Below are 21,559 nucleotides of genomic sequence, written 5' to 3'. Positions count from 1 at the left end.
GGGTATGAGGTAAGTGAGTGAGAGGGACCAGAGCTGTGCCCTGCTGCCCACCCTCCCGCCCGCTCACCAGCCACGTACCAGCCTGCGAATCTCACGCTCACACTCCTTCTTGATCCGGGTGATTTCTTCCTGGTGCAAATGGTAGACACTCCTGATCTCCGCAGCCTTGATCTTGTCCGCCTGGATGACCATGGTCAGTGCCTCCTCCACCTGCTTCTTGGCCCCCTTGAGCTCTGAGATCTCTTGCTGCATCTTGACCTTCTCCACCTCAAATCCTTTCTTGGCCTCCTCCTTCGCCTCACACAGGAGCACGGTCTTCACCTTGTCGGGTGCACCATCCCGCAGGGTGTTGAGCAACGCCTGCAGCCGCTGGTTCTCATTGTCTTTAATCTTGATGACCCTCAGCAGCTCGGCCTCGTGCTGCCTCAACAGCGCCTCCCGCACGGCCTGCAGCTCCTTCATCTTCTCCTCGTGGAGCTTGGTCTTGAGCTCCGTGACCAGGACCGCGTGCTTGCGCTGCTCGTGTTCACGAACCTGCTTTAGCTCCTGGCTCTTCTCCCGCTCAACTTTGCTGACCTGAAAGACAAGTGAGACTGAGGTTTTTGGAGCCCTGAACCACCTGTACCGGCTGGAACACGCCTACACAGGCTGAAATATGTCTGCACGTAGAAAGGATTGCTTTCCTGCAAACTTAGGAGTTATTTGAACTGTCAATTAAAATAAGTCACCCTGCTTGATGGAGGGCATGGATGTGCATGGTGGTCTGTAGCATACACGGCCCAGCACTGTAGCAGAAGAGGAGGCCATAGACATTCTCTGCCCATGGAGATCAGCTCCTGGTCCCTCTAGGTGGAAGCTGAGCAGGACAACAAGAGAAGCTTCTCAATGGATGCTGGAGGGGGCACTAGCAGCTCTATGCCTGTGAAGAGCTTTGACGCCAGTTTCTGCTCGCTCCCTCCAGATCACACGATGAACCTGCTGCACTTACCTTCTTCGGCATCCTTTGCAAATGGGGAAGCCTCTTAGCAGCCAGGCCGGCTGTCTAGATGACACCTAGTATCTAGGTTTTGGAAACACTGTGACCCTGTGTTTCATGTACACCCCAAATGTTTGGGGCTCTGTCTAAGCAGTCACCCCATTATCACAGATAATGGATAATGGCTAAAATGTCCATGTGCCCTGTCTGTCCTGTGGTGGAGAACTCGCCTGTGGTCCACAGAGCTCACCTTCTGCCTTTGCCCATGCAGAGTCCCAGTTCTCCCTGATGGGCAGTTATGCTCACAAAGCTCCACGGTGGTCTGTCCTCCTGATAGCATTTGAGTGTGCATTCCTCCAGGGTCCTGCTTAGCTGCTTCCACATCTGGGACTGCCCCATATATAGCACTATAGCCTACACCCCTCTGACCACTCACTCTGGAAGGAACTCACCCCTTTCCTTTTCTGTTGCTTCCCAAGGTTCCAGGCACCCACATACACTGATCCCCAAACACCCTTACTCTTTCTTTCTGGTCCTGACACTTTCAGATCTCCAAGGGCCAGTTTATTTGGTGACACTAAGAGCTATACCCCACCATCTCCCTGCCCCCCACCCTCCCCAGAGGGACCTGCAACCTGTTTTGGGCCTGATAGCTTTCCTGGCTTTCTAAGCCCTTCTTGAGAATCAGCAAATAGTGCCCCAGCAGGATACGGGGATGGTGTCACAGCCCCATGTATCCCACTGCCTGGTGAAGGAGCAGCCTGCTTCAGTTGAAGAACATCCCTCTCCCAGGCTGCTACTGTTTGGATCAACTTCCTGCTCACAGTAGGTGTGCATATTCTTCATACCTGCTTCTTGAAGACAGTGCCTCTATGAATCTTAGAGACACTCTGGGGAGCCACCTGCTTGCTGCCAGGACCGTGAAACAGTCACCGTCTGCTGAACGTTCCAGGTCCTGATTGCCTTCAAGTCTCTCCTTCCCATAGTGGGACCATCAGCTGTGATATGACTGATATACTCCACATACCACTTTTCTATAGCAGTCCACTGTAGTGACTGCTTCCTGCCCTGGATATCTATTTAACCCTTGCATGCCCCTCATCTTCCCTTTCTTCTCCTTGTATTCTTGGGGGAGAATCTTACTAGAGCCATTTTCGAGGGTTGTGCTTTCCTTACCACTGCTACCAAATCAGCAGCAAAGCTACCCACTCTGCTTACAAATATGTCTAGCAAGCACGTACCTACCAAGCTGTCTCCCCAGTCCAAGTCTACCTCCTAAAGGCTCCTCTATCTTTAATTAGTGCCATGATCTTAGAACAAAACCCTTAACTCAGGGTTTGGGGTTGGACATTTAAAATCCAAACTGTTCCTGATTTTCTTGCCTCTGTGGCTGCCCTCCCCCCTCCCCAACAGAGGCAACTTTCAGGGGCTGACAGATAGGACTGTTTGCTGATGCTTCCCCATACGACAGGCATGTGACACTGACTCGCACAGCCGGTCCCAGGGCTGGCGGTTCTATTGTCCTCTTAAAGTCCATCAGGCCTCTGACTATCCTTGGTGCACACAGGACAGCAGGCAGCCATCCAGCAGTTTGGAATTCTGTTGTGCTGAACAGAGCATTACTGGAAAGTAGAGCACACAGGCAGCTACCGCCCCAACTTTATGTGACTCTCCTCTTCTTTCAGTTTTAATGGCATCCCAGATATGGAAAACAAACAAACAAACAAACAAACAAACACCACAGGGTTTGTTTAGTTTCAGTTTTTTGGGGACAGGGTCTTACACTGTAGCTGAGGTTGGCCCAGAGCTCACATTGTGTTCCAAGCTAGCCTTGAACTCACAGAAATCTTTCTGCTTCAACCTTCCAAACGTGGTGAGATTGCAGGCATAAGCAACTACATAGTGTTTCTGAATTAATTGAAGAAAGTCCTTCTCTTCCTCTGTGAATCATATGTGAAACAAAGAGAGAACACTCTATATGTTTGAAGGAAAGAGTGAAGAATGGCTGGGTGTGGTAGCTACTCTCCCCTGTGAGTTAGACCCTGAGGAGTACACTGAGTCCCGATGGGGACATGGTACACCAGAACTGACACCAGTATCTATAGACATAGAGCCTGGCTCTGTCCTCTCAGCAGATACATACTCAGACCTTGTGAAAACTTTCCAAATGGGAATGAGCAAAAAGAATATGAGCACATCTTGTGTTGCAGAGCAGATTATGGAGAGTGGATAACAGTGTGAGCCCAATAGCCCAAGGTTGGGTAAGGCTGTATCCCACCTTTAAGCTGTTGGAGACAAGATAACCCTGCCTCCAGCTACTCCTGCCCAGGCCCTGAGACCTGGCCGTGGTACCAAAGACTCTACCTGTCTCCCAAGTGTGGAAGGATTGGCTAAAATCCAGCCAACCACCAGATGACCTCTCCTGTCTGCCCCCACCCAAAGCACCCACAGTGTCCCCAGGTTGGGCCACTAGCTTCCAACAAAGCATGTGGCAGAGTGGGATACCCCAGATACAGTCATGGAAGCTGGGCAGGAGTTAGGCCCTGGGGGATCCTGGGAGACTCCTCTGTGCCCTGGAGAAAGGCCTCTAGGCAGACTCAAGGCTCAACACGAGAGGTATCTCGCTCTCTTGGAATTCTGGGAGGCTGACTAAAGACAGATGTGCTGGGGAGGAAGGATGGTCCTTAGCTCAGTGTGTCAAAGGTTTAATTCATGGCCACTCAGATCCACTGCTTCTGGGCCCGTGTGGGGGGAGGAAGAGCATCATATCTGGGAAGAGATAGGAGGGAGACCAAAGCGAATGACCTCATGGTGGCCAGGAGCTGATGCTGGCCATCTTCTGTCTCCCACTTTTGCTCCTGTGGCTTCCCCCCAAAGAATACTGGGCAGTGCTATCCACATTTAGAATGGTTCTTTATTTTTTAGCTGGTGATCCTCATTCTACCTGACTCTGGACACTCTCCCAGACATGCCCAGAGGTGTGCTTTAGTGATGCAGGTGTCTTTTAGTCTAGCTAAGTCTATAATCAAGATTAATTGTCACAGCCACTTGACTCTGGGAGAAGCCTGTGAGCAGCTGAGATGGCACGGGGGTGTTAGCTACTGTGAGAAATGCTAAAACCTTCTCAGACACAGGGCAGCCACAGAAGCCTGCCAGGACCAGAGGGGCAGGGGCTGCCCCTGGATTCTCATGTGTGGTTTTCACTTTTCTGCTGGTGCTTCTGGCTTTCCAGCAAGATCCAAACAGTGCAATGGGTGGTGGGGTTCCTTCACTCAAGGTTGGGGGTCCTTCCTTTAACTGCTGTTTGGTTGTGGTGGAAAAGCAAAATAAATAATTGATTCGTTCCTCTAATTACTCAGTCGTGAGATAATAAACTGGCTCCCTGCCAAGCTTGGGGTACCAACTGTTTTGCGAGGAGCATGTGGGTTCAAGCATACTTGATGGGCTCCAGTTCTTTGCAAATCACATGCTCATTGCTGGAGTTTGTTCACATTTGAGGCCAGCAAACATCTCTCCAGGAGGCTCTTTCAGTTTCTCAGGGTGTGGGGTGTGGTGTAGCCCAGGCTTGTTTCACTTATCTCTAGATGCTCTGATTGCTTCTCTTGTTCAGAGAGTGATATTTCAAGGTCATAGCTGTGGTCTAGGACTCCTCATTCCTTCTGGATAGGTCACTGCTGTAGGGTATTTTCCAGGGACAAGTCGTGGCATATGTATGTATGTATGTATGTACATACGTATGTATGTATGTATATGTATATAAATAGATATAGATGATATAGGTACAGATGACAGATATAGATAGCTATGCAATGTAGTATTACATGCACATACATCTTTCAAATTCACATCAACATTAAATTCAAAGTCAGGACCACAAAGCTTCTGCCTAGCACCCTGCCCACAGCTGAATCTCGGTTCTTTCACACTGAGCATTTTTGTTCTCAAGCAGTCAGGAGGTGATGTAATCACTCATTCCCCACACTCACATCATACAGACAATGGTTTTAGGACTCAGTGGTTTTGATACTGACACCTCTGGGTGTGATAACCATGAATGGATGGTGGCCTTGCATGTCAGGAGCCATAATGGGACAAACTAATAATTCACAGGTGATCATCCTGAAATGGCTGGCCTTGGATTATTATATTATCTGCGACAAGTGAGTCCTTATCAGCAAGGCTGTAAAGGACTTATTTTAGGAAAGATTCCTATTAATATGCTTTTATAGATTTTATAAAATTTTATATAAAGCTTTTATAGATTCCTATTAATATACTATTAATATGCTTTTCTTCTTCTTCTTCTTCTTCTTCTTATTATTATTATTATTATTATTAGACATATGTAACAATCACTAAGCAATAGCATACCCCTTTGGAGCAGATCTCTGCAGATCCACGAAGATGTACTGTCTTGTAGTGATGCTATATAGACAAATAGATGACTTCTTGAGTCTTAATGATGATCCTATAAGAATTCCTAAACATATCAATGATTATTATTAAGCTCTTTTATAGTGGGACTGCTATTAGATCCCTTTCTGATAGTCAAAACTGCAGTGAGAACTCTGCCAGTCTTGTAAGTGTCATCAGTTAATTGCTCTTTGATAGTAACCAGAATTTCTCCTACTCAGAGCACATTCCAAGAGGTTGTAAAACAATTAACCAAAGGTCACTAATAGGGAACTCATGATTTATTATAGGTGCTAGGACAGAAGATAAAATATTGCCTGGGTTTATCGATACAAAACTTCACTAATAACTTAGTTATAGTTTTAAACCTTCTATGAACCTGTAGAGCTGTGACAGGTGATGGATGTTTAGCCAGATAATTACTCCTAATGGATATACATGTAAACATTCTCTGTTGTAAACTTCTATTTCAATTTATGATTTGATTTTTGGTGTGAACGTGTGATGAACTTTGTAACATGTGATCATGTACTCTGAAAGATGTATAAGTACTGAAGACAAAGGGTGATTCACCGTTCATCCCTTCCTCTCCTCTCCCCTGCCTAGAATTCCTTCCCTTAGAATTTTTCCCTTATTAGAATTTTTTTCCTTTTCCCCATTCAGGACCTTTCCACTTTCCCCCTTAGATAGCTTTCATAGGAAACTCTTTGCACTTAGTAATAAACTCTATAATAACTGCTCTTAAGTGTCTTTTTCTTCCTGCGACCTCAGATGAGCAGGCATAAGTTAGGGCCCAGCAGTTCCTGCTGAGATAGTACAAAGGCTATTTACTTAATCCTTTACTTTTTTGGGGCTGAGATGCAAGTGCCAGAAATTGCAGTTTCTGGCCTCAGAGGATCACAGAAGGCAGGTCAGCTACAGTAGCATAGTAATGTAGATAAGTAAACTTTTATTATACAGCAACCCTAAATATCTCGTAAGACCAAGTCTTAACCCCCCACCAACTCTCTTCCTCCTCTGCTGCCTCAAGAAGAACTGAGAAGAAGAAGGAAGAGGAGGAGGAGGAAGAGGAGGAGGAGGAAGAGGAGGAGGAGGAAGAGGAGGAGGGGGAGGGGAAGGGGGAGGGGGAGGGGAGGGGGAGGGGAGGGGGAGAGGGAGAGGGAGAGGGAGAGGGAGAGGGAGAGGGAGAGGGAGAGGGAGAGGGAGAGGGAGAGGGAGAGGGAGAGGGAGAGGGAGAGGGAGAGGGAGAGGGAGAGGGAGAGGGAGAGGGAGAGGGAGAGGGAGAGGGAGAGGGAGAGGGAGAGGGAGGAGAAGGAGAAGGAGAAGGAGAAGGAGAAGGAGAAGGAGAAGGAGAAGGAGAAGGAGAAGGAGAAGGAGAAGGAGAAGGAGAAGGAGAAGGAGAAGGAGAAGGAGAAGAAGAAGAAGAAGAAGAAGAAGAAGAAGAAGAAGAAGAAGAAGAAGAAGAAGAAGAAGAAGAAGCAGCTTCACCTACCATGCCGGAGCTGGCCCCCCCGCACTTGCACACTTTCCATATGCCCCCACTCCCACAGTGTGGTTGCATCCTAACTGCATGGACAGTTCCATGGCCATTCTAACCTGTGCTCCCTTTAAACTTTCATTTGTTGCCGCCACCCCCTGCTGGGGATTCTCAAAGGATTTTCTAAATCTCAAAATACTTTGTATTTCCAAATGGATCCAGATTGAGCCTGGCAGGTTGTCCTAAGCACAGGTCACATGTGGCTTCTATGCCTTCACCTTCAGTGGGGTCTAACTCACAGGGGTTCTGGGTCCCATGCTCATGGCCTGGTTGGTGTCTCTGTCCACTTCCCTAGGGAAGTGTCACTGTCCTTAGGGGCAGCTGTAGGAATGAAGCCAACTGAATTCCTGCATGATGTCCACTCTCCAGCTGGATGCAGGCTTTACCAGACACTAACCCTTGACCTTACGCTTGCTGCCCATCCTTCTCTTGGTTTACAGTTGCTCTCAGCTGACCCACAATCACACTTCTGCCTCATTTTCCTTGTGCACAGAGTACATTGGCACCTGCAATTTCCCTATGTTGTTGGTGTATTCTCTGGGGTTGCTGCTCTGGGTCTTGATTTCATGAATGCTCTTTCAATAAACAGTTTCCTTTTTAAAACCTTTTTTGTGTCTCAAAAGAGAAATGAGCTCACTACTCTTGCAAAGGACCCAGGCTGGAGGCCTAGCACCCATACTGAGGCTTATAACTGCCTGTAATTCCAGTTCCAGGGGGGATGCAATACCCTCTCTGGCCTCCACTGTCTCCACTGGCTCTAGTACATATGTGGTACATATAAACACACACAAACGCATGCACATAAAAAATTAAATATATTAAATTTAAAATTACATTACTTACATTACATTACTTACTTAATTTTTGGGCAAGGACACATGCTATGTATGCTCTTACCCTCTGAGCCATCTCAGCAGCCCCTAGTTTCCTTTTAAAGCATCCTAAGTGGCATGTTTCTGTACTCTGATTTTGTGTCTCCATCATCTACGAGGACCCTTACTGTCCTTCCGTTAGGGTAACTGCTCATCTCTGGTGTTCAGCCGCTTACTTTTAAGATTTCCCTCCATTTTGCTCATATTTTTATCTGCCTCTCCTTCCATTTCTCATAAAGTATTATTTGTTAGGATCATATGTTCATGTTCACTCTCTCTATATACTTCTAAAATTTTGTTTCCAATTTGTGAGTCTTGGCACATCAATTAAGCATTTTTCTAACCTGGATTTATGTCCTGTCTTGCCCAGCTTTCTTGATGTCTTTCGGGCCCATTACAAATAACCGTCATGGTCTCTTATGCCTGAGAATGAGTTCCTGTGATATGATTTCACTATTTGTAAGGACATTTCTTTGTTTCTTGTTCCCTTCCTCTCTCTATTGTATCTGGATATGATCTGAGATTCTCCGATGGTCATTTGACATTTGAATCCATCCCAACTTCCACCCCATCCCAGCATTTCTCCCTAGAGAGCTGTGTCCCACGCCACACAGAGTGCTCTGGAATTTTCTTCCTTATGTCTCCACAATGAGGCAGCAGCTATAAGCCAGGTAACCACGTCCTCAATACACCTCAGGGGGCCAGGCAAGACCTAACTGGAAAATTTCCAAATGACCAGTGCCACAGGGCTGAGCTTGTCACCTGTGATTTCTGGAGTTGTTTGTCCTCATGGCTCCCTAGAGTAAGCTGAAAAAACTGGAGGGGTATTTCAGGTGCCCTTTTGTTTTATACATATTACATATGTGTGGATGTATGTACATATAGTCCAGGCTGGCCCCCTGCTTCAGCTTCCTGAGTGCCAGTATTACAGACAATTACTACCATATCTACTTTTTAAAAATCCCATCTAAAAGATGCTTGGCTCTCACAGCAGAGCCCCTTTCTTGGTAGAGGCCTGTCAGACTCCCTTGGTGTTTTACATGTATGACCACCTCTCCCCATGCATCTGCTGTTGCTGATTTTCTCCCTAGATCATCACTGTGGGCCTGTAGGTCCAGGCTCAGGTCAGCTCAGCATCCCAGCATTCCTGGCTAGGAAACTGGCTCATCACCAGGTAGACCACAACCATAAGCCTCATTTCTTGTTTCCTGGGGCGTAAACCGCAGAGGATGCAGAGACTTGGAGTCTGCAAGCCCCCTCAGTGGCTGGGTGGCAGCTGAGGGAGTAGCAGGAAGCCAAGGGACACATGCTTTGCCAGGAAGGTCACAGTCCCACCCTATCTGGTAATAGACATTCCTAAATTGCACTTCTCAGGAATAAACGTGGTAACAGTTCGCTGTTTGCATCCCTTTCCTTCCCCAATCACTGTAACCAGCTATAGAAAACTCATGAAAAAATGCTTTCATTTTAGAAACCAAAACAATTTCCTAAGGTTCCATCATATGTTTACTAGCCTGTTCTCTTACTGCTGAACATCTAGACTATCTCTGGTATTTCCATGGGATTTTTTTTTTTAAAATTATTTTTATTTATGTATGTGTGCACGCATGTACATATGTACCTGTGTATAAGTACTTGCAGATTCCAAAAGAAGGAACTGGATTCTTGGAGCTAGAGTTGTGAGCCATCTGACACGGGTGCTGGGGACTGAACTCTGATCCTCTGCAAGAGCAGTAAGTGCTCTTAGCCACTAAGCATATCTCCAACCCCACCCACAGAGTTTTCCTCTGTTTACAGATACTGAAGGCTGTGACAGTACAAGCCCAGGTGTAACACAATTGCCACAGAACACTTAAACAGAGAATTTGGTCCACAAGGACCTCTGTGTATGGTAACTTTGACCTGGTGTGGTGGTCCACCAGACTACAATATAACATGAGTTGTCCCTTGTAGCCAAGTGGTCGAGCCTCAGCCAGTAACAGAAGCCAAACCCTTGCTGAGACAGCAAAATTATGCACCAAACGTGGCCACCAAACTGCACTCCTCCTGTCATTTCCTGGTTACAGAATCAGCTGGTAGATGCAACTCAGGTCAGTTCCTGGTCTTTCTAATCCAATCCAATTATCTATCTTGTCTGTTAACTTCATAGTGTGTGCTCATATCTGTTTGGAACAATTCTCCCTACTGTCCAGTTTACCCATTTCTTACCAATTCTTGCACACTTATCCTTCCAGGTTAGAATTCAGGGACAGTGGACAAGAGGTTCAATTTGTCACCCTGAGACTTACAGCCTTGGGAGAATGTTCCCCCTCACCTAAAGGTAGGAAATAGCCAAGCACTTCTCAGAACACAAGTATGGGTTAATGACCTTTGGCTTCATCAGCTGTCAGCACACAGCCTCTGCCTCATACAGTGGAGTGATATACCTTGTGCTTTCTTTTACTTGGAAAGGGAGGCTGAAGCTCTCTGGCCTTAGAAAGGTCTCCTTAAGGGGCTGGAGAGATGGCTCAGTGGTCACGAGCATTGGCTATTTTTCCAGAGGATCCAGGTTCCATTTGGTGGCTCACGACTATCATCCTGTTGATCTTCATGGGCACTACATGCACACGGTGTACATACATGTATGTAGGCAAAGCACTCATACAATAAAAAGAAGTCTGAAAAATGTCTCCTAGGCAGTATGTAGTTCAAGCAACAAACTGCTATATGGACTTGTGAGGCAGCAAAGCTTTGCCCTGGAAAGGTGGATTTTGCTATATGGACTGGAAGGCTTGACCAGATGATACTCAGAATAGTTGATAACTGAACCAAAAGTGGAGCTCAGGCTGCAGAGGTCCTGTATCAGACAGGGTGCTGGGACTCATTTGGAATGACCACTTCTTATCTGAGGGAGGGTGTTAGCCCTACCTCCCAGGAATCCACATCTCAGTTATTTAAAGATACAACAGCCATCAACATCCATGTGACAAAAATATTTATGGCTCTCAATAGTTAACAATACTGCTGTTCCCTGCAGACAGCTTAAAAGTCTTGAGGTTTTAAATTAGACAGACGACAGGGTGCAGTCCTACCTCTTAACTCAAAAGTGATGCGTAATAAGCCACTTTTTGCCAGAAAAGGACACGCTTTCTGAATATTTTTATGAAGATAGAGTGCTAGCCTTCAACTACGAGTGTTCCAAAATCAATAACATCTTTACAGATCAACTGCTCCATGGACTAATTCCTTTATAAGAACAAACACCAAACAGAACACATACACACACACCTGAGCCCATCTGCCACGTCTGCACCCATGGTCTGTCTATTTTAATTTTACCAGAGATGGTTGGAAGATAATATAAAGAGCTGTCATGCAAAGCTTTGCCCTGGAAAGGTGGATTTTGCTGAGACCTTTGTCTGGCCATTAGTTGGGGAGGAGTTCAGTTGTCTCTCTGGTCACCCTGATGTTAGTGTGTGTGTGTCCTTAGGTGACCTCTGCTCATTAGAGCAGTCCCAGAGCAACCCCAGCGAGGCTGCAGGTTCTGTGATTAGCTGCTGGCTCTAATTGGGACAGATTGGCATGTGGTGTATGTTAGAACTGTCTGTTGGGTTGGAACACTGCTGTTGATGTTCCCATACCTGCTTGTCAGGGGCATGGCTTCTCACGAGGAGCAGGTTCCCTCTCTTGTGGCTCCCCCACATCCTGACAAAATGTGTGCTTTTAAAGATCGGTTGAATGAATGCAATGAGGGACAAGAAGTTCAAATGTGAACAAATCAACTAGATGTCTATGTCATTAGGGATGAAAGTGCTAGACTGTAACAATTACCAGGAGATCAAATGCCTGTGAAACACATGCTAAGAATGACACTTGGGACCTCTGCGCTGAAAACTACAGCTGGTTAGAAATTAAAAGGGAAAAAAAAAACCAGAATCAGTTCTGTTCATAAACCCAAACACCCAATATTATAAACAAGCCAGCTTTCCCTGAACTCACTGATAAATTCAATACAACCCAACCATAACCACTATAGAATCAAGTCCTGTCATGGAGGAGTTAGGAACAGAACTGGCCTCAGGCAGACACAGGGAAAACAGACCCCTGGCTCACAATGATGGGGGTTGGTCCAGCTAGTGGCTAAATGGAGCTTCTCCTGAGTATTCATCTGGAGTAGCTAATCTAGATGAATCTTCCTCGGAGTGATGCCAGAAGGAAGAGAATAAGCAAAACAAACAGAGGACGAGGCCCAACCCTATGTTGTCAAAGCAAAGTTGGACTTCAGAGTCACATGGCATGGAACATCACTTGGGAAGGTGAAAGATGCAGCCCAGAGTGCTGCTCCTGTACATACACACACACAAGGGTCTTCCACTGGCTATAAACAGGTGCTACAGTGCAGAGTATAAGGCTGTTTCTTTATATCAGGATCTTGCTAGGTGTCGCACGCTGGCCTGGGGCTTGTTACCATCCTGCTTCCCCATCCCAAGTGCTGGGATCATGTATGGGTGCTCTCTGTGCTCTGTGTTACAGCCTTTGAAAATTAAATACGGGATGGAGGAAAATGAAGGGGTATTATATAATTATGCTCAAAATAAAATAAATTAATTAAAAAATAAGTAGCCGGGCAGTGGTGGTGCACACCTTTAGTCCCAGCACTTGGGAGGCAGAGGCAGGCAGATTTCTGAGTTCGAGGTCGGCCTGGTCTACAGAGTGAGTTCCAGGACATCCAGGGTCGTTATACAGAGAAACCTTGACTCAAAACACCCCAACAAAAATGTGGTGCTATGTCTAATCCACATTCATATGGAAGACTGTCACTACTTGTGTAAGGCACAAAACTCGACTCTAGGAGAGCTTTGGAAATGTCAAAGGCCAAGTATAGGATTTCTAGAAAAGAGGCTGGAGAGATCACTCATTAGGTTTAGCACTTGCTACATAAAGCAGAGGACCAGAGGCTGAGTACCCAGCAGCCACATAAGTATAGGACAGCCATGGCAATCCATTCATGATTCTAGTGCTTGGGATTACAGAGGATCCCCAAAGCAAGGAGCAAACTTGATACCTAGACTAACCTCATCAGTGAACTCTGGGTTCAAGAGAGAGCCTCAATAGCTAAAGTAGAGAGAGAGTGATTGAGAAAGATACATGGTATCAGCCTTGGTCCTACATATACATGTGAACAGGCATGTGTATATACCCACACCCACATATGTGCCCCTACACATGCAGACATGCATGTACAGCACATATACATCCAATCAAAACTGAACTTGAAGGAGAAGGTATGGGAAAGTGTCTCCGTGACCTTGGCCCAGGCAAGGGTTCTTCTCAACAAACAAGTTCAAGAGGAATCTGCACAACTGTCCTGTCTGTGCTTCCTAGGCCTCCTTTAACCATGCAGCAAACCATTCCTTCCCAGTGAGGTCCCCGAGCCCTAAAGCAGCGCAGTGTGCACACATACCCTGCTCTCCTTAGCAGTTCCCCAGGCCTGGATAATGAGGTGGCTGCATACTGTTTCACTCTCATTAGCAGAGCTGAGAATAGTATCCTACACATCTACGCTCATCTCTGACTCTGCTCCTACAGACACTCCCAGGAAGCACTGTAAGGAGGCCACAGCAGCATCTTACATGTCCTGGTATCGCTGTGGAGTCACTTGCAGAGCAGGGGACCCGCTCCACTGTCTTCAGCAGCTTCAAAGGGTGTCAACCCCAATCAGCCACCTGGGAATTTCAACACTAGTGACATATTAAAACGATGTGATATATAAACATTTGCTTTCATTTGTGTTTCATGGAGAAAGCTCTCTGGAGCTTCTGGTCATTGTCTACTGTCCTCTGGGCTGGACTAGTACTCATTGTAAGCTTGGTTTGCTGGAATCAGGTCAAAACGGTTAGTGGGCAATGGATTTAGGTGACGAATGCTTTGAGACTAGGGGCAGCGTTGTGATCACAAGGTAGGCACATTTTTTACATTAGGTCACGCTAACAACAACAAACAGAAAAGTGTGAAGGTCACAGCCTCAAAACCTAGCTATGTGGCTGGACCGATGGTTCAGTGGTTAAGAGCACAGGTTGCTCTTTCAGAGAAGTGGAGTTCAATTCCTAATGCCTACATGGCAGCTCTCATACATCTATGCCTCTAGCTCCAGGACTTCTAAGGGCACTAATTACACATGTGATGCACAGACATACACATGGATCAAAAAGAAAAAAAAGCTAGCTACAATGTAGTATCTAATTTAGAGACCCAAAGGACTAAGGGAAATGGGAAAAACAGTCAGGGCTGTAGAAAGGAGGCAGGTGATGAAGAATAGAGGGTATTACACCCAGATAGCTGAGGGTGTGGGCTTGTCTGATTCATGTGTAGAACAAAGCTGGCCTCTAGCAGGAAGCCAGGTTGTTTGCTTGCTCCATGCAGAAAAAAAGCCATGGCTATGGGCAATAAGGAGAATCCTATTCTTTGAGCCCCAGCTACCTCCAAAGGTCCTTATGGGAATATTTTTCCCACTCCACGAGCACAGAGCCATTAATACCCAGAATAGTATGTGCACGGTCCCCCAGGGAAACACTAGCAAGTTCCCCCTATTTAAGTTCAAGACATTGGCATCAAGTGCTGTGAATATATAGCCATGAGGGACTGTGCAGACAAAAACACAGATCAGCTATGACTGCACAGTCAGCAAAGGAAAGGTTCAAATCATGTGCTTATCAGTCCCGTAACTTAAAAAACGAAGACCAGATGGAAGTTCCAGCACTAGGCCAGCACCACAGGCCTTCCTTCCTGCTTGTCTTCCTTCACTGCCAACCACCTGAAGGCTCCACACTTGGCACTGGGTCTCCTTATTCCTATATACTCTAAAATTGAAATTCCCCAATATTCAATATTGAGTGGGTGACTCCCTCACCCACTGGGTGACTCCCTCACCCACTCAAGCTCCCTGTAGGATACTCAGCTGCCCAGCCAACAGCCTCCACTTGGCTCTCTTGGCAAGTCTCCCAGGTACCTGCCAAACCACAGCTCTAGATGCCCCTACAAATTCCTCACCCAGACTTCTCTCGCCAACTTAGGCCAAAATCTGGGGACTATCTTGCATACATGCTCACCAGTGTATGAACAGCTCTAAGTTGGTCCATCCAGGCAGGGCACAAGGAACTGGCTGCCATCCTCTCCACTCTCCCAACTGCTCCCTCTGCTTCCCCAGCCTCCACAGTATCCCACTGGTGTTTTGAACTATCTGACAGTGTGCATTCCACCCTCTGTGTCTTAGATTATAGGAAATATTTAAAAAATGAAAACTGCATCTGTCCTGAACAGAAGCAGATTTTTCCCAAGGAATACAGTACATCAGTCATTCTCAGACAACAATGCCTAAAACACTGGGGCTGAGATGCAAGGCAATTATATTGTGAGCTACAGAGTTTTTATTGTATATAGTTTCTGTTCATGTAAACACATAGTGACTTATGTGTCTTATGGGAAAGACACATGTGTCTTATGTGACTTATGTGTGACTTATGGGAAAAAAGATTCTTAATATGTGGTGGTTTGAATATGTTTGGTTCAGGGAGTGGCACTATTAGGAGGTATGGTCTTGTTGGAGGAAGTGTGTCATTGTGGGGGTGGGCTTTGAGAAATCTTCCTTCTAGCTGCCTGGAAGCCAGTCTCCTCCTGTTTGCCTTCGGAACAAGATGTATAACTCTCAGCTCCCCCAGCATCGTGTCTGCCTGGATGCTGCCATGCTTCCTGCCTTAACAATAATGGACTGAACCTCTGTACCTGTAAGCCAGCCCCAATTAAATGTTGTCCTTATAAGAGTTGCCTTGGTCAAGATGGGCGGTGGTGGCGCACACCTTTAATCCCAGCACTTGGGAGGCAGAGGCAGGTGGATTTCTGAGTTCGAGGCCAGCCTGATCTATAAAGTGAGTTTCAGGACAGCCATGACTACACAGAGAAACCCTGTCTCGAAAAACAAAACAAAACAAAACAAAACAAAACAAAACAAAACAAAAAAAGAGTTGCCTTGGTCATGGAATGGAAACTCCAACTAAGATAATATGTCCCTACGACCAACTCTCAGCATGTGAATATCAAATGACTATCTTTGGACTATAGTGCATTAGAACATTTAATTTTAATAATTACTATTTGAAGCAGGCAGAGGTGGTCCATGCCTTTAATTCCAACATTTGGGATGCAGAATCAGGCAGATCTCTGAGTTTGAAGTTAGCCTGATCTACAAAACAAATTTCAGGACAACCAAGGCTGTTACAGGAGAAACTCTGTTTCAAAAAACAAAAGATGAGTGGTGGCCTGATGTGGTGGCTCACTCCTTTAATCCCAGCATTTGGAAAGCAGAGGCAGGTGGATCTTTGTGAATTCCAGGCTACCAGCCTAGTCTATATAATGAAACTATGCCTTTAAAACAAACAAACAAACAAACAAACAAACAAAGCATGTGGCACATCCCAATAGGCAGTCTGTCTCAGCCAGTGTTCTATTGGTGTGAAGAGACAACATGACCATGGCAACTGGTATCTTTTTTAAAAAAGCATTTAATTGGGGCTTTCTTACAGTTTTGGAGTCCACTGTCATCAGCGCAGGGAGCATGGTGGCATGCAGACAGACATGGTGTGGAGAAGGAGCTGACTTACATGATCTGCATCTGCAGGCAGCAGGATGGGCAGAGCACTGGGCCTTGTCTTGGGCTCTTGAAACCTCAAAGCTCACCTCTAGTGACACACTTCCTCCAACAAGGACCCACCTCTTAATCTTTCCAAGTAGTGCTACTCCCTGGTGACCAAGCATTTAAATCTATGGCCCTACGAGGGCTATTCTTACCCAAATCACCACACAGTCCAAATATAAAGAGGGCTAAGGCAAAGCAATGTTGCCTGCCTGCCTTCCCTTCTGAGTGAGCGTGTCTATCCCTACAGCTGCTGTTCTCCACTGACCTCAGCATCCAGCTACTGGAACCTTCCTCCATAGTCTGAAGGCCAGTGACATGCCAAGAAACTTGGGGCTTTCAGTGCAGCATTATGACTGCTGAGGGAGGTACCTGGCTTAATACCCTTACAGGTTCTCGACTTCTCCCTGTGCAGACAGCAGACAACCATTATTGAACTACCCAGCCCCACTGTGTGAGCTGGAGAAGAACCCTGTTTGATTGGTGTCCTCCAATGACCAGCCTTAATACACTCAATACTCCTCAAGAAGTCAGCTGCTCATGAAGTCGGAGGTGCTTAGCTTCTAGCTGCTACAGTTGCTGGTTTATCTTCCTCATGTGACCCTGGGCATTGCAGAGTAAGAAATTGCTGTTGCAGAGCATCAGATCACTAAGAATCTGCAGACAGAGAAAGGATCCTGAACCCGGCACTGGGCCAGCACTGAGATACTCAGAGGCTATGGGTTTGGTTGCTAGGTCCAAATCGAGATTGCATTACCCAGTGGAAGTGATGTCACATAACCTATAGCTGTGCTCTTTTGTCAGTGGGCCTGAATCTGGATCTTCCCAGGGTGGAAAAGGCCAGGCTCTACCAGGGAGTAGTACTTCTTGGAGTGTCCTGCCTGTGTCCTAACACACAGCACAGATCTGGCTGCCCTGATCATCAGTGAGTAAAGCATGGGGACCACCAGGCCCAGCAGGATTACAGGTGGCTCAAGGGGCTGTATGTTGATTCCAGACACACTTAGAGGTCTATGACAAGTTTATCTATCTAGGAAGGGTCCCCTGGCCAACTATCAGTGTTCCTTATCTACCAGAAGCTTCAGAAGCATCTAGAATCTCTTGAAAACTATACATACATACCAGTTCTATAATTAATTCTGTTTTGTAGTTGAAATTATGATCTTAATTTGACACCTCCAGAAAACAGACTCCAGAAAGACTAAGAACTGACATTGTCAGTGACTGTAATGCTCAATTTCATGTTAATATTGTTGACTTGGCAGGATCTAGACTCACCTAAGAGACAAAACTTCAAGCATGCCTGTGAAGGAGTTTCTAGACTGAGTTAGTTAAGGTCAGAAGATCCATCCTAAAATCATGTGGCATCATTTTGTGTTGGGGTCCTGGCACAAAAAAAGTGAGTTGCAGACGAGCATACATCTCTCTGCTCCCTGACTGTGGATGCAGTCGGAGCAGCTGCCTCAAGCTCCTACCGCCACGCCTTCCCCACCATGATGGACTGTGCCTTCAAACTGTGAGCCAAACTAAGCGCTTCCTTCCTCAAATTTTTTTTGTCAGGTATTTGTGACAGCAACAAGTAAAATAACGAATATGGCGACTTGGGCAAATCGTCCTCATCTGAGTGGTAAGTAGGAGGGGCCATGAGAACTACACGGATTCCTGACAGCTTCCTACTGTCTTGGTTCTAGCTGCTGAGAGAAGCTACATTTCAGGGAGACTTGAAGGCTATGTCTGATGTGTGTCTTTCTTTAATGAATGGGTTGTAAAGGGAAGAGGCAAAGCCCAAGTGAGACCTGGAAAAAAAGCCAGACAGGTGCCAGGGATCCGAGTCCTTGTGCCACATCTTCTAGTCAATGTTTGAGGACTCTGAGCACATCTGGCTTCTGGGATCTCCTTCTACAGCTACTTGTCCCTGCAGTGGGCTCTGGGTCCACACAGCCAGGGGTACCTTCTTATGCTGTCAATTGTGTAAGTACCTGGGCTGCAAGATTTCTGATACACTTGGTTCCAGATGAGTGACAGAGCTGCTGGAGCTGGAAGCAGCCAAGATGCTTTTTATAAGCAGGTGAAGGTACCCTCAGGAGGTCGTGAGACCGCTATGCTTTAACAAACTGCACATAAAACACGTGGTGCTGCTGTAGTGGGCTTGGTGACGGAGTATCTGAGGATGTGACAGAAACGGTCTGCTTGGTGATCTCCATGGCAGAACATTCTTTATATGAAAAAGATCCTTGTTGTTACAGGAGAACAGAAGGCATTGCTACTGCTGGGTCCCTAACAAGTCACTCATCCTATCTTTGAAATGATGGGAAGACAAGCAAAATGTTCAGGGCTACAGGTGTGGTCTCCGATGTAGTCCTGCCACAGTAAGGGGCTCCCAGTACATGTACAGAGGGTAGTTTATTTTTCAATGCATAGCCAGTGCTGGCCTCACACAGCAGTTGTTCCCTGAGTTTATGTGTGCTCACGCCGACTTATTCTGTTCAGTTCAAGTCCACTAGAATCACCTCAAGGCAAACTCAGTGTTGGCCCCAGGACTGTATTATTTTGCAAGTCCCTCAAGGACCCATGGCATACACTCTCTGTGGGAGGGATGCCCCATTGGTCATGTGTCCCTATGTTCACTCCCAAGTCTCTCCACCTGCCATTCTCTTCCCCAGAGATACCCGCCAGGATAAAGGAGTGGGGACCTCTGCAGAGACCTGGTCACATCCTCCTTTATATAGGATCATTTGGCTCCAGGGGCAGGAGTTTTGGGCAAGAGACTTGGAGAAGGAACTTAGGGCAGGAGCCTGGAATGGGGGTCTACTATGGAGGACCTGGGTCAGGAGCTCAGGGCAGGTGACCAGGGGTAGAGGCTTAAGCGCTCACCTTGCTCTTCTCCTGCTGCAGCTCGATCTGGATGTCCGTGAGCTTGGCTCGCAGCTCCTCGTTGGCAGCCTGCAATGCAGCGAGTGTCTCTGCTTTGTCCCCCTTGGCCCGGCTGCCTGCACCCTTCTTTGACATGGTGAGGCTGGATGGCCAGAAAGACACCCAGGGGCAGCTGCTCCGTCTGGGCCAGGGTATCTACGCCAAGCTCTTGGCAGGTGTCACTCCGCTACATTTTTTCAGTCACCTGAAGGAAAAACATATCTATGGTGAACAGATTGTACATGGCCAGATGCCACAGTGGCCCCTCAGCCATGGGACTTCAACCTAGAGCTCAGGGCCTTGGTGTTGGGATAGAGTCATAGTTGACTCTTCATCCACTCTCCTCCGAGATGCTGTCCTGACTGTTTGATGAGAACCAAGTCTGATCACAGAGGCATCTGCCACTGTGCGGCATCCTCAGACAGGGACTCCATGTATCAGACATGCTAATTCTTTGCTCCTTTACAAAGCATTTGGTGTGCAACTCTAAACCTAGAGTTTTATATGTGGGTTGAGACCCATGACAGCAACAGTAAGTATAAACCATGAGCTAAGAAAAGTTGGTAGAATAGAGGCTACAACCCAGGGTCAATCCAGGGATTCACAAACTTCACTCAGGAAACTCAGGGGGTAGGTGAGGAGGAGGAGTGAAGAGATGAGCAGGGGAGGGGAGGGGAGGAGAGGGGAAGAAAGAGGAGATGAATGGAGGGGAGGGAAGGAGAGGGAGCACACAGGTCTCAAGGAACTGTTTATATTTTTACATGGATGTACAGTACAAGCTCACCAAGGAATAATCCACAAACCATGGCAGGACTCCCTGGAGCACTAGATCCCAGCTTAACCCTGGGCAGCTACATGCTGTCCTTCCCTCTTAGGAATGGAAGAAAGCCTTGGGTGTGAGTTCTCTGTTGCTATGCAACTAGCTGTGACACCTCCCAGGTGTCAGTCCATCACCCATGTCTAGGGCCTGGGAGCTACCTAGGTTGGTCTCTTAAATGGTCTTGTTTATTCTGTTTATAGTATTGGCTAGAAACACCAGTATTTTTACAAAAATGACTGAGCAAAATGGTTGATTGCATTCAAGTACCCTGAAGGCCTTGGAATAGGGAGCTATCATGGATGCTGGGGAAAGAGCCATAGGCCCTAGTGTGGCTTTACCAAGCTCTGTGACCAAGGTGCAGTCTTTTCTCCAGCTCCTGGGACTCCATACCCTGCCCAGCTAAGCTTGCTGCCCATCCTGCCCATATCCCATCATGGCAATTCTGTACCAGCTTCCAGCCAGTAGTATCAGACATAGCCCAGAGCCATCTACATAAGATTCCTGCTTTAATTTACACACACACACACACACACACACACACACACACACACACCACGCACATACACACACATACACACACCTCTCCCATGGCCTCATCAGCTGCCAGCAAGTTTCAGGGCCCCTGTAGGACCACCATGGCCACTCTAAGACACTAACATTTACTCGGCATCTTCAGTAGGTTTTGTTTTTGTTGTCTTTGTTTTTATTTATTTTAAAATAAAACTCATCTAGGTGCAGTATCACATACCTTTAATACCAGCATTCAGGAGACAGAGGGAGACAGATTTCTATGAGTTTGACATTTACCATAGGATAGCCAAGACTATGAAACGTGACCCCCATATCAAACAAAGATAGAGAGAGAGAGAGAGAGAGAGAGAGAGAGAGAGAGAGAGAGAGAGAGAGAAAGAAAGAATCTACAGGTTTTGTTTGATAAAATCATGCTACCAGCCCCACACAGAGGAAATCAGTGTCAAGGTGTGTGTGTCAGGGTAGTTTCCAGAAGCTCAGCGCTCACAGCCCAAGTTGCTATGCAGATGAGACAGTAAGGGCCCATGGGGTCTGAGAAGGGCCATCTAAAGCCAGCACTGAGCAGAGCCCCTGGGGGCAGAAGTCAGCAGCAGGCTGCAGCAGGGCAAGGGTGGAGTAGCAGCATCAGTATGATCAGAGCTCTCATACGATGCAACCCAGAGATGCAGAGCCCTGGAGACCAAGGATGTCCTTGGCTTCACATCAGCTCAGCCCCAGACACAAATGCAGAGGATGAAGAGTGGAGTCACAGGGAGGGAGCTAGGCACTCCTGAGATACCAGGAGGGCAGAGAGAAGGGACAGCCAGGAGACAGTCATTTTAAGTGGCTC

At 46.8% G+C, this 21,559-nt stretch overlaps 1 protein-coding gene across 30 annotated transcripts in view; it reads right to left on the bottom strand.

Moving 5' to 3' along the window:
- Jakmip3 (Janus kinase and microtubule interacting protein 3) overlaps window positions 1-21,559 on the bottom strand; it is a 123,154-nt gene that overhangs the window by 54,629 nt on the left and 46,966 nt on the right. For all 30 annotated transcript variants that reach the window (XM_076912423.1, XM_076912402.1, XM_076912464.1 and 27 more), the window contains exons 2-3: window positions 19,341-19,584; window positions 79-576 (exon numbers count right to left, since the gene is read on the bottom strand). In XM_076912423.1, coding sequence (XP_076768538.1) covers window positions 79-576; window positions 19,341-19,475 — 633 coding nt within the window. In that variant the 5' untranslated portion in view covers window positions 19,476-19,584. The remainder of the gene's footprint in view (window positions 1-78; window positions 577-19,340; window positions 19,585-21,559) is intronic.

The sequence above is a fragment of the Arvicanthis niloticus genome, chromosome 1 (assembly GCF_011762505.2).
Source record: "Arvicanthis niloticus isolate mArvNil1 chromosome 1, mArvNil1.pat.X, whole genome shotgun sequence".
Classification (NCBI taxonomy): domain Eukaryota; kingdom Metazoa; phylum Chordata; class Mammalia; order Rodentia; family Muridae; genus Arvicanthis; species Arvicanthis niloticus.
The sequence above is the reverse complement of the archived record's forward strand: the minus strand, read 5'-3'. Positions and strand labels throughout refer to the sequence as shown.